The 17,112-nt window shown below is 46.7% G+C and overlaps 1 protein-coding gene across 11 annotated transcripts in view; it reads right to left on the bottom strand.

Annotated features, from left to right (window-relative positions):
• Window positions 1-14,483, bottom strand: part of RELL1 (RELT like 1) — a 109,582-nt gene extending 95,099 nt beyond the window's left edge. For 10 of the 11 annotated variants that reach the window (XR_006281133.1, XR_006281132.1, XR_005292546.2 and 7 more), the window contains exon 1: window positions 14,198-14,390. Coding sequence is in view for 8 of the 11 variants with exons in the window: in XM_043513980.1 (XP_043369915.1) it covers window positions 14,198-14,360 (163 nt within the window). In the remaining 3 variants the exon portion in view is untranslated. Of the gene's footprint in view, window positions 1-14,197 lie in introns of all 11 variants that reach the window. The other variant, XM_043513981.1, reaches the window with a different exon arrangement.
• Window positions 14,484-17,112: the final 2,629 nt, after the last annotated feature.

Raw genomic sequence — 17,112 nt, 5'->3', positions numbered from 1 at the left:
CAAATTCCAAACTGCACAGAAAGGGACCAAAAAAAACCTGTATGTATCTATATATTTCTAAACATGCACCTATCATTTTGTCCTTTGAATCAACCAGGTGGCATTAGGTGCCAGAACAGATAGAAAGTGGCTCACAAATAGAGCAGTAGCAGGAACCCCAGACCCCTAATTCTGCCCTCCATCCAAGCAAGAGAGCCTCCCTCAGAACAATCACACCAGTGCTTCTGCCCTGCTCCACTTTCTTGGTAACCCAAGAAATAGTTGCCAAAAGGCAATCACTTGAAGGAGCTCTACCACCCTGGGTAAGGAAAAACTTTGTAAAAATTTTAAAAAAAAGAAGAGTGAAAGGATACCAAAGACTTAATTCATAGAATCATGTGGTTGAAAATGAAACTTGAGGGCAAGAATCAGGAAGAACCTAGGTTTTATTTAGCTATCATTTCTATTGTAGCAGTGCCTAGAAGCCCCACTCACTGACCAGGACCCCCTTGCACTAGGTCCTGTACAAACACAAATGAAAAGATCAATTGTAAACTTTCTGGGACAGGGACTAATTACTCAAAATTTCTGTAATTTAGTCTGAGCTTTTTTCTTGAACGCTAGTGTGACATTGAACTATCACAATATAGCTTCCCCCTCCCCGCCCCAGGGGTCCCCTGGGTAAACACCAGCATCTTATATTGCTAATCTTTTTGTGTGTATTGGAAAGGATCCTGGGAAGGGTTAAAGGTATGAGTGTGGAGTGAAAGGTTTCTTTGCAGGCAGTGAAAGGCCGAAGGGGGAGGAAAGGAGAAAAGAACGGGTTAACTTGATGTTCCAGCTAAACCCAAAGATAAGGAACTGATTCCAGCCTAAGGCCATTGCACACACTCTGATACCTGCCAAGACAGAAGGGGGGAATCCACCCGCCCCGATCAGCCATGAGAAAGGAGAGTTGCGGAACAAAATTGCAGGGGCCGCGAAAAGGAGTGAGACAAGGTCAACGAGAGGAAAAATAAGCGCCTCACGGCCCTGAAGCCAGCGTGTTTTGGGAAAGCTGAGGAAGCCATGGAAGACCAATTTGAACTGGTACACAGAGTTGGGGAACAAAGGTCCCGGAAGGAGACACCCCCAAGCGACACCAAGGACTTAAAAACCCTCCTGGGAGCTGAGGCAAATCAGAGATCAACAGTGGACCCTGGAGGACCCATGCATGGGACAAGAACTCCCGCCCACCACCTCCCCCCCCTTCTTACATTACCCTCAGGCTTGGCCAGCCTCGGGTAGTGCGGGTGAGAGTATGAAAGTGGGTTAGGGCTTGGGGCACTAACACTTTCTTCCGAGTGATATGAGGAACCCCACAAGCACTCTCCACTGTTATATTATTTTATCAATAAAGCTTTAAAACTAAGTTACTTGGTATGCTTGGTCATCTTCTCCCCTAATAATCCTGCGGCCTCAGCCTGATCACCTGATCCCTCAGGCTGATTGGTAACAGAAATCTGGCACAGCACTCCATGTATTATATGGAAATACACTTATGACTGTGAATATGCTGTAACTGGAATATGCTTTATGCAAAAGGTCTCTTGTAAGGTATCATAACAAAGGTTATAACCTACTGAAAATATTCCTTTTATTTGTATGCAAGTATCATTCTTGTTTCTAAAACTAGAAATACAAAGTATAACTCTGAGGTCCTATTGCAATTATGCAAAGGGTGACTAGGACAAGTGGCTGTAAATGGTTTATTTACCTGCAAACTTTCCTTCGTACATGTGGACCAACCCAGGAAGAATGGAGACTAGGAGGTCTTACAGTGACACGTGACCATATCACATGATACTAGAATCCATCTTAAATCTGGTATTTTTCCATTGATGACACAGGGGTGGGGACAAGCATAGACAAAAGATTCCCATCTTGTGCCAAAGCTATAAAAGGAGGTGGAACACAACCAAGGGGGCTGCCAGTCAGGAGAAAACCCCCAGTTAACACCCAAGATGTCTGCTGGAACTAACAAGGACTGTACCAGGGGACAGGATTGGGCCCAGACTAGGAAGGAATCTAGTCTGTGAAAGAAGCTTACTGAAACATCTCTGAAGGTGAGATATGACCTGTAAATCAGTTTCTCAAAGCATTAGGCTTAGACTTGCATGTTTTTGCTTTATTTTGCTTGGTGACTTACTTTGTTCTGTATTATTACTTGAAACCACTTAAATCCTACTTTTTATAGTTAATAAATTCATTTCTGTTTGTTAATAAACTCAGAGTAAGTGATTAATACCTGGGGGAGCAAACAGTTGTGCACATCTCTCAGTGTTATAGAGGGAGGACAATTTATGAATTTACCCTGCATAAGCTTTATACAGAGTAAAACGTATTTATTTGGGGTTTAGATCCTATTGGGAATTCGGTGTCTGGAGACAGTAACCTACTGAACTATTTTCAGTTGAGTCTGCAGCTTTGGGAGTGTGGACCCGACCCTGGGTCTGTTTTGCAACAGTCTATTGTGTCTGGCTCAACAAGATAGGGTTCTGGAAGTCCCAAGCTGCCAGGGATAACGGACTCAGAGGTAACTTCACCACATCAGGTGACAGTCCTAAGGGGATTTCTGTGACCATACCCATCACAGCCAATTTATACAAAGTCTACATGCAAAACTGCACTGGATTAACAAAAGGTGCTATTTTAAACTGATTTTGCTAAACTTGTCCAAAACCCTCTGTAGACACACTGAAGATTTAAAACTAATTCATATCACTTAAGCTTTCAATGGCAAAGTTACAGATAAAAGCTAAGGTGGCAAATATTTTAAATCATTGCGTCACCATAGAGGGATTTGCACAGACTTAATTAAAATCAGTTTTAAACCCTATTTTTGTTAAACAAGCACAACTTTTGTACATAGACAAGCCCTGTATTTCAACAATGAAATTTTGGGGTATGTCTACATTTAAAACGCTACAGTGGCACATCTGAAGCAGTTCAGTGTAGACACTCATTACATCAACAGGAGGGGTTCTCCCCTTACTGCAGTAAATCCACCTCCACCGTGAACCTAACACTGTCCACACCGGGGGTTAGGTTGGCATAGCTATCTCTCAGGGGGTATGAATTTTTCACACCCCGACACATGTAGTTATGTCAACTTAAGTTTTCAGTGTAGACCAGCCCTTACACTATAGAAAAGGCCCTACCAAATTCATGATCATGGACCATGAAATCAGTCTATGGCAGGGGAAGGGCAGGGCTGGGGGCACCCCAGGCACAGGCTCCTACTGTGGGTCAGGCTCCAACCGCTAATCCCAGCCCAGGCTGGGGAGAGACAGGACTTCCTTTCCCTTGCAGGAGCCACTCCATGAGCTGGGGCCACCCGCCTCTGGGAACCTCCCCCAGCTGTAGGAAGCTCTGTGGCAGCTGGCTGGGACAGGCCACAATCCAGGTGGAGAGGCTGCAGCCCCAGCTATCAGTGCCCTCACCCTGACCTGGGCAGAGAGGCTGCCAGGAAAACCCAAATGTAGGGTAACCTGCTCCCCCATATCCTGCAATCCTCACTTCGTGCTGCTGCTCGCAGTGGTGCTGGCTTTAGAGCTTGGAGCCCAGCCAGCAGCCGCTGTTCTCCAGTTGCCCAGCTCCGAAGGCAGCGCTCCCCCAGCAGTAGCGCAGAAGTAAAGGTGGTGATCCCACAACCCCCTGACAGTAATCTTTCCTATGACCCATGTGGAGCGGGTTCGTCGGGGCTCATCCCTCTCCGGGGCGGCGGGGAACCACACCGCCTCCCTTAGTCCTAGAACTGGCCCCGGAGGAATCAGTCAGGCCACAGGAGTCTTGGCTCAAGCCGACCCGCAGGGGCTGAACACACATAGGTAACAATTAGCAGTTAACAAGCCCAAGCCTGGGATCCGGGTGGGGCAGTAAAGAGTCACAGCTCAAGCCCTTCAGCAGGGACTGAGCAACAAGTTATATAGTCAACAGGCCCAGGCCCAGGGTGGGGCAGCAATGAGTTCAAGTCTCAGGCCCTCAGATAGGGGCTGAGCAGCAGTTTATATAGGTAAGGAAGCAGTGAGTCTAAGGCTCAGTCCCTCAGGCAGGGGCTGAGCAAACACAAGTAAATAGCACACCCAGGCTTCAGGCCTGGGAGAGGGGGAGACTGCCATCCACACGTTGCATCCCAGCCTGGAGCCCTAGCAGCAGCCAAAGTCCCGCTGCTGTGTCAGTTGGGATCCCGGCCGCAACACACTGACATGGGTCCCGGCAGTGTTGCAGCCAGACTTGGATCGGCTGCCCCCAGGCTACTTCCCAACTCCCCCTCAGAGGATACCTGGGTCAAGGTGGTGTCCTCAGGGGGGTCTATCACCATTGGATCTTCTGGGTAGCTAGCGAGGGGTAGGCTCACAACTCTCCCACATGCTGATCTGTGTCAAGTATCGGCTGGTCGGGCCAGTCTTCAGGTCCATCACTGGTTGCTGGAGTCTCCCCAGCAGGAGCTGGGCAGGGGGCGTCTGGCCTCTCTTCAGCGTTTGTTCTTTGAGTGAGCTCTGGGGTTGGGCTCTTATACTTCCTGTCCAGCAACTAACCCTCTGGGGGGCGGGCTTGGAGTACTGTGGCCCTGCCCACTCTGGTGACCAGTGGAGCTTGTTCTTCTCCGGGGCAGCGGGGTACTACACCGCCTCCCTACACCCCCTTTTGGATCAGTCCCATGGTTACAATACCCTGAAATGTCAGATGTAAACATCTGAAACCATGAAATTGACTATTTTAAAAATCCTATGATCATGAAATTGTCCAAAATGGACCGTGACTTTGGCAGGGCCTTAACTATAGAGGATAGTTGTCACTATCATTTCCGATACTCGGCTGAAAACTGAAATTTAAGCACAACAGTGATTATCTACACACTTCCCCAAGATTCGCAAAAAGAAAAGGAGTACTTGTGGCACCTTAGAGACTAACAAATTTATTTGAGCATAAGCTTTCGTGAGCTACAGCTCACTTCATCGGATGCATTTGGTGGAAAAAACAGAGGAGAGATTTATATACACACACACAGAGAACATGAAACAATGGGTTTATCATACACACTGTAAGGAGAGTGATCACTTAAGATAAGCCATCACCAACAGCGGGGGGGGAAGGAGGAAAACCTTTCATGGTGACAAGCAGGTAGGCTAATTCCAGCAGTTAACAAGAATATCAGAGGTTTCAGAGTAGCAGCCGTGTTAGTCTGTATTCGCAAAAAGAAAAGGAGTACGTGTGGCACCTTAGAGACTAACAAATTTATTAGAGCATAAGCTTTCGTGAGCTACAGCTCACTTCATCGGATGCAACATCGGATGCATCCGATGAAGTGAGCTGTAGCTCACGAAAGCTTATGCTCTAATAAATTTGTTAGTCTCTAAGGTGCCACACGTACTCCTTTTCTTTTTAAGAATATCAGAGGAACAGTGGGGGGTGGGGTGGGGGGGAGAAATACCATGGGGAAATAGTTTTACTTTGTGTAATGACTCATCCATTCCCACTCTCTATTCAAGCCTAAGTTAATTGTATCCAGTTTGCAAATTAATTCCAATTCAGCAGTCTCTCGTTGGAGTCTGTTTTTGAAGCTTTTTTGTTGAAGTATAGCCACTCTTAGGTCTGTGATCGAGTGACCAGAGAGATTGAAGTGTTCTCCAACTGGTTTTTGAATGTTATAATTCTTGACGTCTGATTTGTGTCCATTCATTCTTTTACGTAGAGACTGTCCAGTTTGGCCAATGTACATGGCAGAGGGGCATTGCTGGCACATGATGGCATATATCACATTGGTAGATGCGCAGGTGAACGAGCCTCTGATAGTGTGGCTGATGTGATTAGGCCCTATGATGGTATCCCCTGAATAGATATGTGGACAGAGTTGGCAACGGGCTTTGTTGCAAGGATAGGTTCCTGGATTAGTGGTTCTGTTGTGTGGTGTGTGGTTGCTGGTGAGTATTTGCTTCAGATTGGGGGGCTGTCTGTAAGCAAGGACTGGTCTGTCTCCCAAGATCTGAGAGAGCGATGGCTCGTCCTTCAGGATAGGTTGTAGATCCTTGATGATGCGTTGGAGGGGTTTTAGTTGGGGGCTGAAGGTGATGGCTAGTGGCGTTCTGTTGTTTTCTTTGTTGGGCCTGTCCTGTAGTAGGTGACTTCTGGGTACTCTTCTGGCTCTGTCAATCTGTTTCTTCACTTCAGCAGGTGGGTACTGTAGTTGTAGGAATGCATGATAGAGATCTTGTAGGTGTTTGTCTCTGTCTGAGGGGTTGGAGCAAATGCGGTTATATCGTAGCGCTTGGCTGTAGACAATGGATCGAGTGGTATGATCTGGATGAAAGCTAGAGGCATGTAGGTAGGAATAGCGGTCAGTAGGTTTCCGATATAGGGTGGTGTTTATGTGACCATCGCTTATTAGCACCGTAGTGTCCAGGAAGTGGATCTCTTGTGTGGACTGGTCCAGGCTGAGGTTGATGGTGGGATGGAAATTGTTGAAATCATGGTGGAATTCCTCAAGAGCTTCTTTTCCATGGGTCCAGATGATGAAGATGTCATCAATGTAGCGCAAGTAGAGTAGGGGCATTAGGGAACGAGAGCTGAGGAAGCGTTGTTCTAAGTCAGCCATAAAAATGTTGGCATACTGTGGGGCCATGCGGGTACCCATCGCAGTGCCGCTGATTTGAAGGTATACATTGTCACCAAATGTGAAATAGTTATGGGTCAGGACAAAGTCACAAAGTTCTGCCACCAGGTTAGCCGTGACAGTATCGGGGATACTGTTCCTGACGGCTTGTAGTCCATCTTTGTGTGGAATGTTGGTGTAGAGGGCTTCTACATCCATAGTGGCTAGGATGGTGTTTTTAGGAAGATCACCAATGGACTGTAGTTTCCTCAGGAAATCGGTGGTGTCTCGAAGATAGCTGGGAGTGCTGGTAACGAAGGGCCTGAGGAGGGAGTCTACATAGCCAGACAATCCTGCTGTCAGGGTGCCAATGCCTGAGATGATGGGGCGTCCAGGATTTCCAGGTTTATGGATCTTGGGTAGCAGATAGAATACCCCAGGTCCTGGCTCCAGGGGTGTGTCTGTGCGGATTTGTTCTTGTGCTTTTTCAGGGAGTTTCTTGAGCAAATGCTGTAGTTTCTTTTGGTAACTCTCAGTGGGATCAGAGGTCAGAGTATGAACAAGAGGCTACTAGGCAGCTCTCCAACACCACTTTCTACAAGCCATTACCCTCTGATCCCACTGAGAGTTACCAAAAGAAACTACAGCATTTGCTCAAGAAACTCCCTGAAAAAGCACAAGAACAAATCCGCACAGACACACCCCTGGAGCCAGGACCTGGGGTATTCTATCTGCTACCCAAGATCCATAAACCTGGAAATCCTGGACGCCCCATCATCTCAGGCATTGGCACCCTGACAGCAGGATTGTCTGGCTATGTAGACTCCCTCCTCAGGCCCTTCGTTACCAGCACTCCCAGCTATCTTCGAGACACCACCGATTTCCTGAGGAAACTACAGTCCATTGGTGATCTTCCTAAAAACACCATCCTAGCCACTATGGATGTAGAAGCCCTCTACACCAACATTCCACACAAAGATGGACTACAAGCCGTCAGGAACAGTATCCCCGATACTGTCACGGCTAACCTGGTGGCAGAACTTTGTGACTTTGTCCTGACCCATAACTATTTCACATTTGGTGACAATGTATACCTTCAAATCAGCGGCACTGCGATGGGTACCCGCATGGCCCCACAGTATGCCAACATTTTTATGGCTGACTTAGAACAACGCTTCCTCAGCTCTCGTTCCCTAATGCCCCTACTCTACTTGCGCTACATTGATGACATCTTCATCATCTGGACCCATGGAAAAGAAGCTCTTGAGGAATTCCACCATGATTTCAACAATTTCCATCCCACCATCAACCTCAGCCTGGACCAGTCCACACAAGAGATCCACTTCCTGGACACTACGGTGCTAATAAGCGATGGTCACATAAACACCACCCTATATCGGAAACCTACTGACCGCTATTCCTACCTACATGCCTCTAGCTTTCATCCAGATCATACCACTCGATCCATTGTCTACAGCCAAGCGCTACGATATAACCGCATTTGCTCCAACCCCTCAGACAGAGACAAACACCTACAAGATCTCTATCATGCATTCCTACAACTACAGTACCCACCTGCTGAAGTGAAGAAACAGATTGACAGAGCCAGAAGAGTACCCAGAAGTCACCTACTACAGGACAGGCCCAACAAAGAAAACAACAGAACGCCACTAGCCATCACCTTCAGCCCCCAACTAAAACCCCTCCAACGCATCATCAAGGATCTACAACCTATCCTGAAGGACGAGCCATCGCTCTCTCAGATCTTGGGAGACAGACCAGTCCTTGCTTACAGACAGCCCCCCAATCTGAAGCAAATACTCACCAGCAACCACACACCACACAACAGAACCACTAACCCAGGAACCTATCCTTGCAACAAAGCCCGTTGCCAACTCTGTCCACATATCTATTCAGGGGATACCATCATAGGGCCTAATCACATCAGCCACACTATCAGAGGCTCGTTCACCTGCGCATCTACCAATGTGATATATGCCATCATGTGCCAGCAATGCCCCTCTGCCATGTACATTGGCCAAACTGGACAGTCTCTACGTAAAAGAATGAATGGACACAAATCAGACGTCAAGAATTATAACATTCAAAAACCAGTTGGAGAACACTTCAATCTCTCTGGTCACTCGATCACAGACCTAAGAGTGGCTATACTTCAACAAAAAAGCTTCAAAAACAGACTCCAACGAGAGACTGCTGAATTGGAATTAATTTGCAAACTGGATACAATTAACTTAGGCTTGAATAGAGACTGGGAATGGATGAGTCATTACACAAAGTAAAACTATTTCCCCATGGTATTTCTCCCCCCCACCCCACCCCCCACTGTTCCTCTGATATTCTTGTTAACTGCTGGAATTAGCCTACCTGCTTGTCACCATGAAAGGTTTTCCTCCTTCCCCCCCCTGCTGTTGGTGATGGCTTATCTTAAGTGATCACTCTCCTTACAGTGTGTATGATAAACCCATTGTTTCATGTTCTCTGTGTGTGTGTATATAAATCTCTCCTCTGTTTTTTCCACCAAATGCATCCGATGAAGTGAGCTGTAGCTCACGAAAGCTTATGCTCAAATAAATTTGTTAGTCTCTAAGGTGCCACAAGTACTCCTTTTCTTTTTGCGAATACAGACTAACACGGCTGCTACTCTGAAATCTGTTCCCCAAGATTGACACCCAGTGGCTCACAGATGTGAAGAAGTGTAGCCGAGCAGTTGTCTTTTTAGAAAAGGGGAAGGGAAGAATTTCATAATAAACCCAGAAAGAAAATGAGTCTGACTCCCCCAATCTCTTATGAATTCCCTGTCCCAATGTTTTACAAGTCCAGTTTTCAGAAACAAGGTCCTGCCCATCTGATGATACTTGGCACTGATTTTTAAAAAAGAAAATGTTACTAAACTCTCCTCAGGGACGCCATTCCAAAATTCACCAGCGTAATTATCTTCAAGCTCAACAGAACTAAATCCGAATAGACATACGTTAAATGTCTGTACATGCTCACAATTCCAGACTTCTGGCTAATTAAACGAGTCTGTATAAATACCAGTTTCTCTTCATGGAGCTACAGCACAAAAACTGCACAGCAACTATAGCATGTACAAACCTGCATCTCATATACCAAAGTAGAGAGGTGACAAAGATTAATGTAAGTCTTACTTAGTAGTATTTTACATAAACATGAATAAAACCTGAGAGAAGAAAGGCTGTGTTGGGGAGGGGGGGGGGAATTCCCTCTTTTTCTTACAACCTCCTTCCCTCCCCCCCCCCCACACACACACCAGAAAAAAATAATTAATCCCTTGGCAGAAGACCTGTGAGTCAATACAAGTTGGTAATGCCAGAAGATGAGTCTGTTTTAATGAAAATTTGGGACTGACAGATAAGAGTCAACTTTGCCAACACCTCAATATGATGCTAAAAGTTAGTGTATGCTCCAAGGCTTTCTCTACACTATGATCTTTCAGACCCCCCAGGTTCATCTACACTGCAGCTGGGAGTGAGCCTTCCAGCCCAGGTAAATGGGCTGATTTTTTTATACGTCACCCCAAGAATTCACCAGTGTAACTGTCTTCATACTCAACAGAACTAAATTTGAGTCAGGCCCAACTGCCCACCAAGCCTTGAGAGCATGGGCAGTGGGTATCATCCCCAAACAGCCAGGCATGGCCCCGCCCATGCTCTCTCTCCAGGCTCCCCCTCCTGCTTCTGTTCAGCACAGCTCCAGGGGCCAGGGCCGCACTGCCCGCCCGCCCTGTGCTCTGGGGCTGGGGCCACACTGCCCGCCCTCCCGGCGCTCCAGGGGTGGTTGGGGACAGTATCCTAGGGCAGGGGCCGGCAGCTGCGTCGGGGTGGCTCTAAGCTCCAGTGGGCCCGACACGGAAGGGGTGGGGCTCAGGGATAGCCTCTTCACACGGCGTTCACGCTTGAGAGGCTGAACCACAACATCCGTATTGTTTGTGTGCTAACTTGAGCTCCACTAGTGTGAGGCGGTTCACCTGGGTTGGGAGCTTTGCTCCTAGCTAAAGGCATGTCTCCACTGTAGGTGCAGCTCCTCCAGCAGAAGCCAAAGTGCAAATAAAGTTGTTTTTACCACTATATCCCCCAACCCAGCTGCACCATTTAGGAATAATAGATCTGCAAAAATCACAGTGTAAAAAGCCTTGGAGAAATGCTTAATATTATACCCATGTGTTTGCTTAGGTTGACTCTGTGATGAGTTTGGTCACAGAGACCCCCTTGGGACTGTCTACCTTCAGTGTGTCTACAGAGGGTTTTGGACAAATTTAGCAAAATCAGTTTAAAATAGCACCTTTTGTGCAGTTTTGCATGTAGACTTTGTATAAATTGGCTGTGATGGGTATGGTCACAAAGATCCCCTTAGGACTGTCACCTGATGTGGTGAAATTACCTCTGAGTCCGTTATCCCTGGCAGCTTGGGACTTCCAGAACCCTATCTTGTTGAGCCAGACACAATAGACTGTTGCAAAACAGACCCAGGGTCTGGTCCACACTCCCAAAGCTGCAGACTCAACTGAAAATAGTTCAGTAGGTTACTGTCTCCAGACACCGAATTCCCAATAGGATCTAAACCCCAAATAAATACGTTTTACTCTGTATAAAGCTTATGCAAGGTAAATTCATAAATTGTCCTCCCTCTATAACACTGAGAGATGTGCACAACTGTTTGCTCCCCCAGGTATTAATCACTTACTCTGAGTTTATTAACAAACAGAAATGAATTTATTAACTATAAAAAGTAGGATTTAAGTGGTTTCAAGTAATAACAGACAGAACAAAGTAAAAAGAAAAGGAGTACGTGTGGCACCTTAGGGACTAACAAATTTATCTGAGCATAAGCTTTCGTGAGCTACAGCTCACTTCATCGGATGTATTCAGTAAGTCACCAAGCAAAATAAAGCAAAAACATGCAAGTCTAAGCCTAATGCTTTAAGAAACCGATTTACAGGTCATCTCACCCTTAGATGTTTCAATAAGCTTCTTCCACAGACTAGACCCCTTCCTAGTCTGGGCCCAATCCTGTTCCCTGGTACAGTCCTTGTTAGTTCCAGCAGACATCTTGGGTGTTAACTGGGAGTTTTCTCCTGACTGACAGCCCCCTTTGTTCTGTTCCACCCCCTTTTATAGCTTTGGCACAAGGTGGGAATCTTTTGTCTGTGCTTTCCCCACCCCTCCTTCTAAATTAGTACCAGAAAAGTACCAGATTTAAGATGGATTCCAGTATCAGGTGACATGATCACATGTCCTGTGAGACCTCAGCCTCCATTCTTCCTGGGTTTCAGAGTAGCAGATGAAGTGAGCTGTAGCTCAAGAAAGCTTATGCTCAAATAAATTTCAGAGTAGCAGCCGTGTTAGTCTGTATTCGCAAAAAGAAAAGGAGTACTTGTGGCACCTTAGAGACTAACTAATTTATTAGAGCATAAGCTTTCGTGCTGTAACTCACGAAAGCTTATGCTCTAATAAATTTGTTAGTCTCGAAGGTGCCACAAGTACTCCTTATCTTTATTCTTCCTGGGCTGGCCCACAGGTACATATGAAGGTTTGCAAGTACACGGAGCCATTTACAACCAATTGTCCTAGTCAATGGGAGCCATCAAGATTCTAAACCACATAATTTGCATAATTGCACAGCTCACATTTTGTGTAATTACAATAGGATTTCAGAGTTATACTTTATTTTTCTAACTTCAGAAACAAGAATGATACATGCATACAAATAGGATGAACACACAGTAGATTATAAATATTGTTATGATACTATACAAGGGGTATTTAGCGTACAGCATATTCCAGTTGTCATATTCATAAGCATATTTCCATAAATCACATGGGGTGCAACATCACAGATCCTTCCTCCGTAGACTCATAATTTCAGATTAAACAAGCCAATTCTTTGGATTTACCAACCCCATTCCACAAGACTATTCAAAAAGGTAGTTAATTTTAAAGTCACACTCTAAACAAGTATCTTAACCTATAAAATTCTGGACGCTACCTTAAAAATTAAATTTTTTAAATCAAATTTACATGTCATTATTTATGCTCCAATTACTTTGTGTTTCTTACCTTGGACAATAAAAAGCAATGAAATTCATTTCCACTTTTAGTTTATTAGTACTGCAATGTTCGAGTTGAAATCCATGCAGAGGAACGTTAGTTTAAAAACAATTGTTTTCATTGAAATTTCTTTTTAATCTACAGAGTTCTCATGAATTATAAAAAATTAAAGTTTAAAATTTTGAAACTAATTTAAATCGACAGCATCCCATGAAATAAATGCAATCTTCTGTTTCAGGGACCACTTTATCCCCCTCAAGCAGCAACAGGAAGCACCTGAAGACAAGTCATCTGCCTTGAATGTATGTAACTGACTTAATTTTGGACCCAAGTTTAACTTAGACATGCCAAATTCATATAAGAAAAGCAAAAAACAAGCCACGAAACCAATATTTTAGAGTTTTGTTTTAGCAAAAATTGGGCAACTTGCACCATGAGGTGAACCTGAAAAGCCAAGAACTTTCTTGCTACAGCTTTGAAACACTATTCCTTGTTTTTCCACCAAATGCATCCGATGAAGTGAGCTGTAGCTCCCGAAAGCTTATGCTCACATAAATGTGTTAGTCTCTACGGTGCCACAAAGTCCTCCTTTTCTTTTTGCGACTACAGACTAACACGGCTGCTGCTCTGAAACCTATTACTTTGAAACACAGGGACCTATGATCCTCAGCTATGCCTCTAGTTGTGGGATATTACACAAGAAGCTGTACCAAAGTGAACTCTCATCTGCGGGGGGGGGGGGGGGGGAGACCTCTTCCAACTATCAGAAAAGGAAAGGCCAAGAGCAAGGCTCGGAAGGCAGAGAAGAAACACCCAGCCCGAGCTCTGCTTCTCCTCACCCAGCTCCGGTGCCCAACCCGCAGACTGCATCCCACAACTCCTCAAGAAGCGCCAGTGGCCCCAGCCTGCCGCTCTCGCTTCGGGCGGAGATTAGGCGACGCCGGAGGCAGCGCCTCTCAGTAACAAGCGGCTGCCCTGGGCTAGCCAGCCGGAAGGAGCCGGGTCGCCCCCAGAGCTCCGGCTGCCTCTGCTCCCCGCAGGGCGTGCCCAGGCGAGGCAGGCAGGTAGTGGCGAGCGCGCCGGCCCCCCCCCTCCCCGGGAAGTCAGGGCGCCGGGGAAAGGGAGAAAGCGAGGCAGAGGAGGGCGCTGCGCTAGGGGACGCCTGGGTGGGACGGGGAGCCGGGGGAAGATACGCGGCGGAGGCGGGAGATCTATGCGCTGGGACGGGGACTGAGGGCGGCCCGTGGCGGACGCCCACCGAGGAACGCTGCCTGCTCGGGGGAAGGGCGGCGGCGGCGGCGGCGGGGAGAAGCACCGGGCTGCTCGGCGGGAGTCAGGCGCGCAGCACCGGGAGGGCGCAGCACCGGGGAGGCGACCCCAGGCGCGGAGGGAGGCCCTAGGGCGGGCTGGGGAGAGGCAGGGGCCGGCTCCAGTCCCGGCCCAGCGTTCAGCCCGAAACTCCCGCGCGGCGCAAGGAAACGACGGAGTCACCCACCGAGCTCGGAGCGGTTCCCCTGGGCGCCCCACGAAGCCATCCCCGATCCCAGCGGCTGCAGCTCGCGCTGCACGTCCCCCGCCCCGGGGGCGAGACGCCTCAGCCTCCGCCTTCCAGCCCGCCCCGCCTTGGGGCTGCCTTGCTCTCTCGCAGCACTGAGCATGCCCGGGAGCAGCTGCGCCCCGCCCCCTCGGGGCTGCTCAGGGAGGGGGCAGAGAGGGAAGGGGCAAAGCCTGGGGGGGGGGAGGTAGCGAGAGGGAGCCAGGGGCTTGGGCCTCTGCTGGAAGGGCGCCTCCGTGAGGGCCGGGTCACGGGTTTATACCCTGTGCCCCAGCCTCACGCCGGCCTAATCTCGGCTCGGAAAGGAAAAGTAGCTGCCGGCGGGGGAGCTGATGTAGGGACTGTCCGACGGCTCCCAGCCCGTGCCATCACTGCAAGGAAGCAAAGGTAACATAACAGCTGTATTCCTCCTGCTCCTGCCCAATGCACATTGGCGACGGAGAGGGAAGCTGGCCCTAAAGGCATAAAAGGTCGCCTAAAGACAAACGTTTCCCCCCCCGCTCCTTGCGTGTTTCCCCTATTTACACGTAGTAAAGAGTAAATTTGCAAAAATAACAAACATTTTGCGAGAATTACCCCCCACATTTAGAGCCTGAACCCATCAAGTTTCAGAGCAGCAGCCGTGTTAGCCTGTATTCGCAAAAAGAGAAGGAGGACTTGTGGCACCTTAGAGACTAACACATTTATTTGAGCATAAGCTTTCGTGAGCTAACGGTTCGTTTCATCGGATGCATTTGGTGGAAAATACAATGGGGAGATTGATATACACACACACAGAGAACATGAAACAATGGGTTTATCATACACACTGTAAGGAGAAAGAAAAGGAGTACTTGTGGCACCTTAGAGACTAACAAATTTATTAGAGCATAAGCTTTCGTGAGCTACAGCTCCTATGAAGTGAGCTGTAGCTCACGAAAGCTTATGCTCTAATAAATTTGTTAGTCTCTAAGGTGCCACAAGTCCTCCTTTTCTTTTTGCAAATACAGACTAACACAGCTGCTACTCTGAAACTGTAAGGAGAGTGATCCCTTAAGATGAGCCATCACCAGCAGCCTGGGGGGGAAGGAGGAGGAAAACCTTTCATGGTGACAAGCAAGGTAGGCTAATTCCAGCAGTTAACAAGAATATCAGAGGAACAGTGGGGGGTGGGGTGGGGGGAGGGAGAAATAACATGGGGAAATAGTTTTACTTTGTGTAATGACTCATCCATTCCCAGTCTCTATTCAAGACTAAATTAATTGTATCCAGTTTGCCAATTAATTCCAATTCAGCAGTCTCTCCGTGGAGTCTGTTTTTGAAGTTTTTTTGTTGAAGGATAGCCACTCTCAGGTCTGTAATCGAGTGATAGGAGAGATTGAAGTGTTCTCCGACTGCTTTTTGAATGTTATAATTCTTGACGTCTGATTTGTGTCCATTTATTCTTTTACGTAGAGACTGTCCAGTTTGACCAATGTACATGGCAGAGGGGCATTGCTGGAATATGATGGCATATATCACATTGGTAGATGCGCAGGTGAACGAGCCTCTGATAGTGTGGCTGATGTGATTAGGCCCTATGATGGTGTAAGGTTTTCCTCCTCTCCCTCCCCCCCCCCTGCTGGTGATGGCTCATCTTAAGTGATCACTCTCCTTACAGCATGTATGATAAAACCCATTGTTTCATGTTCTGTGTGTGTGTGTGTGTATATATAAATCTACCCACTGTATTTTCCACCAAATGCATCCGATGAAGTGAGCTGTAGCTCACGAAAGCTTATGCTCAAATAAATTTGTTGAACCCTTCAAGTTTCAGAGTAGCAGCCGTGTTAGTCTGTATTCGCAAAAGAAAAGGAGGGCTTGTGGCACCTTAGAGACTAACAAATTTATTTGAGCATAAGCAATACATCCGATGAAGTGAGCTGTAGCTTACGAAAGCTTATGCTCAAATAAATTTGTTAGTCTCTAAGGTGCCACAAGTCCTCCTTTTCTTTTTGTGAACCTTTCAAGAGGATCAACAGAGAACCCTTGGAAGTATTGGGCTCTACCTGGCTTGGTTGATCTAAACAGAGTAGTCCTTATCCATGGCTCTAGTCACAAGTACCTTTTGAATAACATTTGAAATATGTTTGAAAGAAATTTCATTTGCTTTTAATTACTAAAAGGTCCACTTTTAAGGTGACACGCTAGTTTTTATGAAAATTGTGTTTGGCTGTAGGCATGATGAATTTTGCCCACAAAGGAATAAGTTTTAAAATTTGTGTTAGCCCTTTATCCCTCTTGACACCATTTCATTTTTTGTTATAATTATAGTAACTAGTGGAAGAAGTGGAATGAGAGCTTTATAAGAACCCACATATGTTTGGCCAAATCCTACTTGCTTGCAGTTTATGCTTGCTTGCAGCTGAATGATTCAATGCAATCTGATAAGGGGTTTTATAATAAAGTTCTGTTTTTTAAGAATCTGGTTGGTATATTATTCTCAAGCCTTCCCAGGAAGCGGGTGTCAGGCTGTGGGGGAATAGGAATTCCAATTGGTCCTTTCCCTGATTCTGTGTCTAAATCACTTGGTGGTGGCAGCAGTACCCATTCAAGGACAAAGAAGGATTTGCGATTTGGGGAAGTTTTAACCTAAGATAGTAGAAATAAGCTTAGGGGGTCTTTCATGTGGGTCCCCACATCTGTACCCTAGAGTTCAGAGGGGGGAGGGAACCCTGACAGCATAGTTGACAGATTTTTTGCACCTCTGCTTCTGAAATTGGCCTTACATATTTACATGATATAAAACCAAGTCAGAGTCTTGTATGAAAGCAGTTATTTTAAATTCATAATGCTGCCAAACACATTACTCTTTTAAAATATGTTATGCAAAAACT

This window comes from Dermochelys coriacea, chromosome 4 (assembly GCF_009764565.3).
Source record: "Dermochelys coriacea isolate rDerCor1 chromosome 4, rDerCor1.pri.v4, whole genome shotgun sequence".
NCBI classification, from domain to species: Eukaryota; Metazoa; Chordata; order Testudines; family Dermochelyidae; genus Dermochelys; species Dermochelys coriacea.
This window is presented reverse-complemented; position numbering and strand designations above follow the sequence as displayed.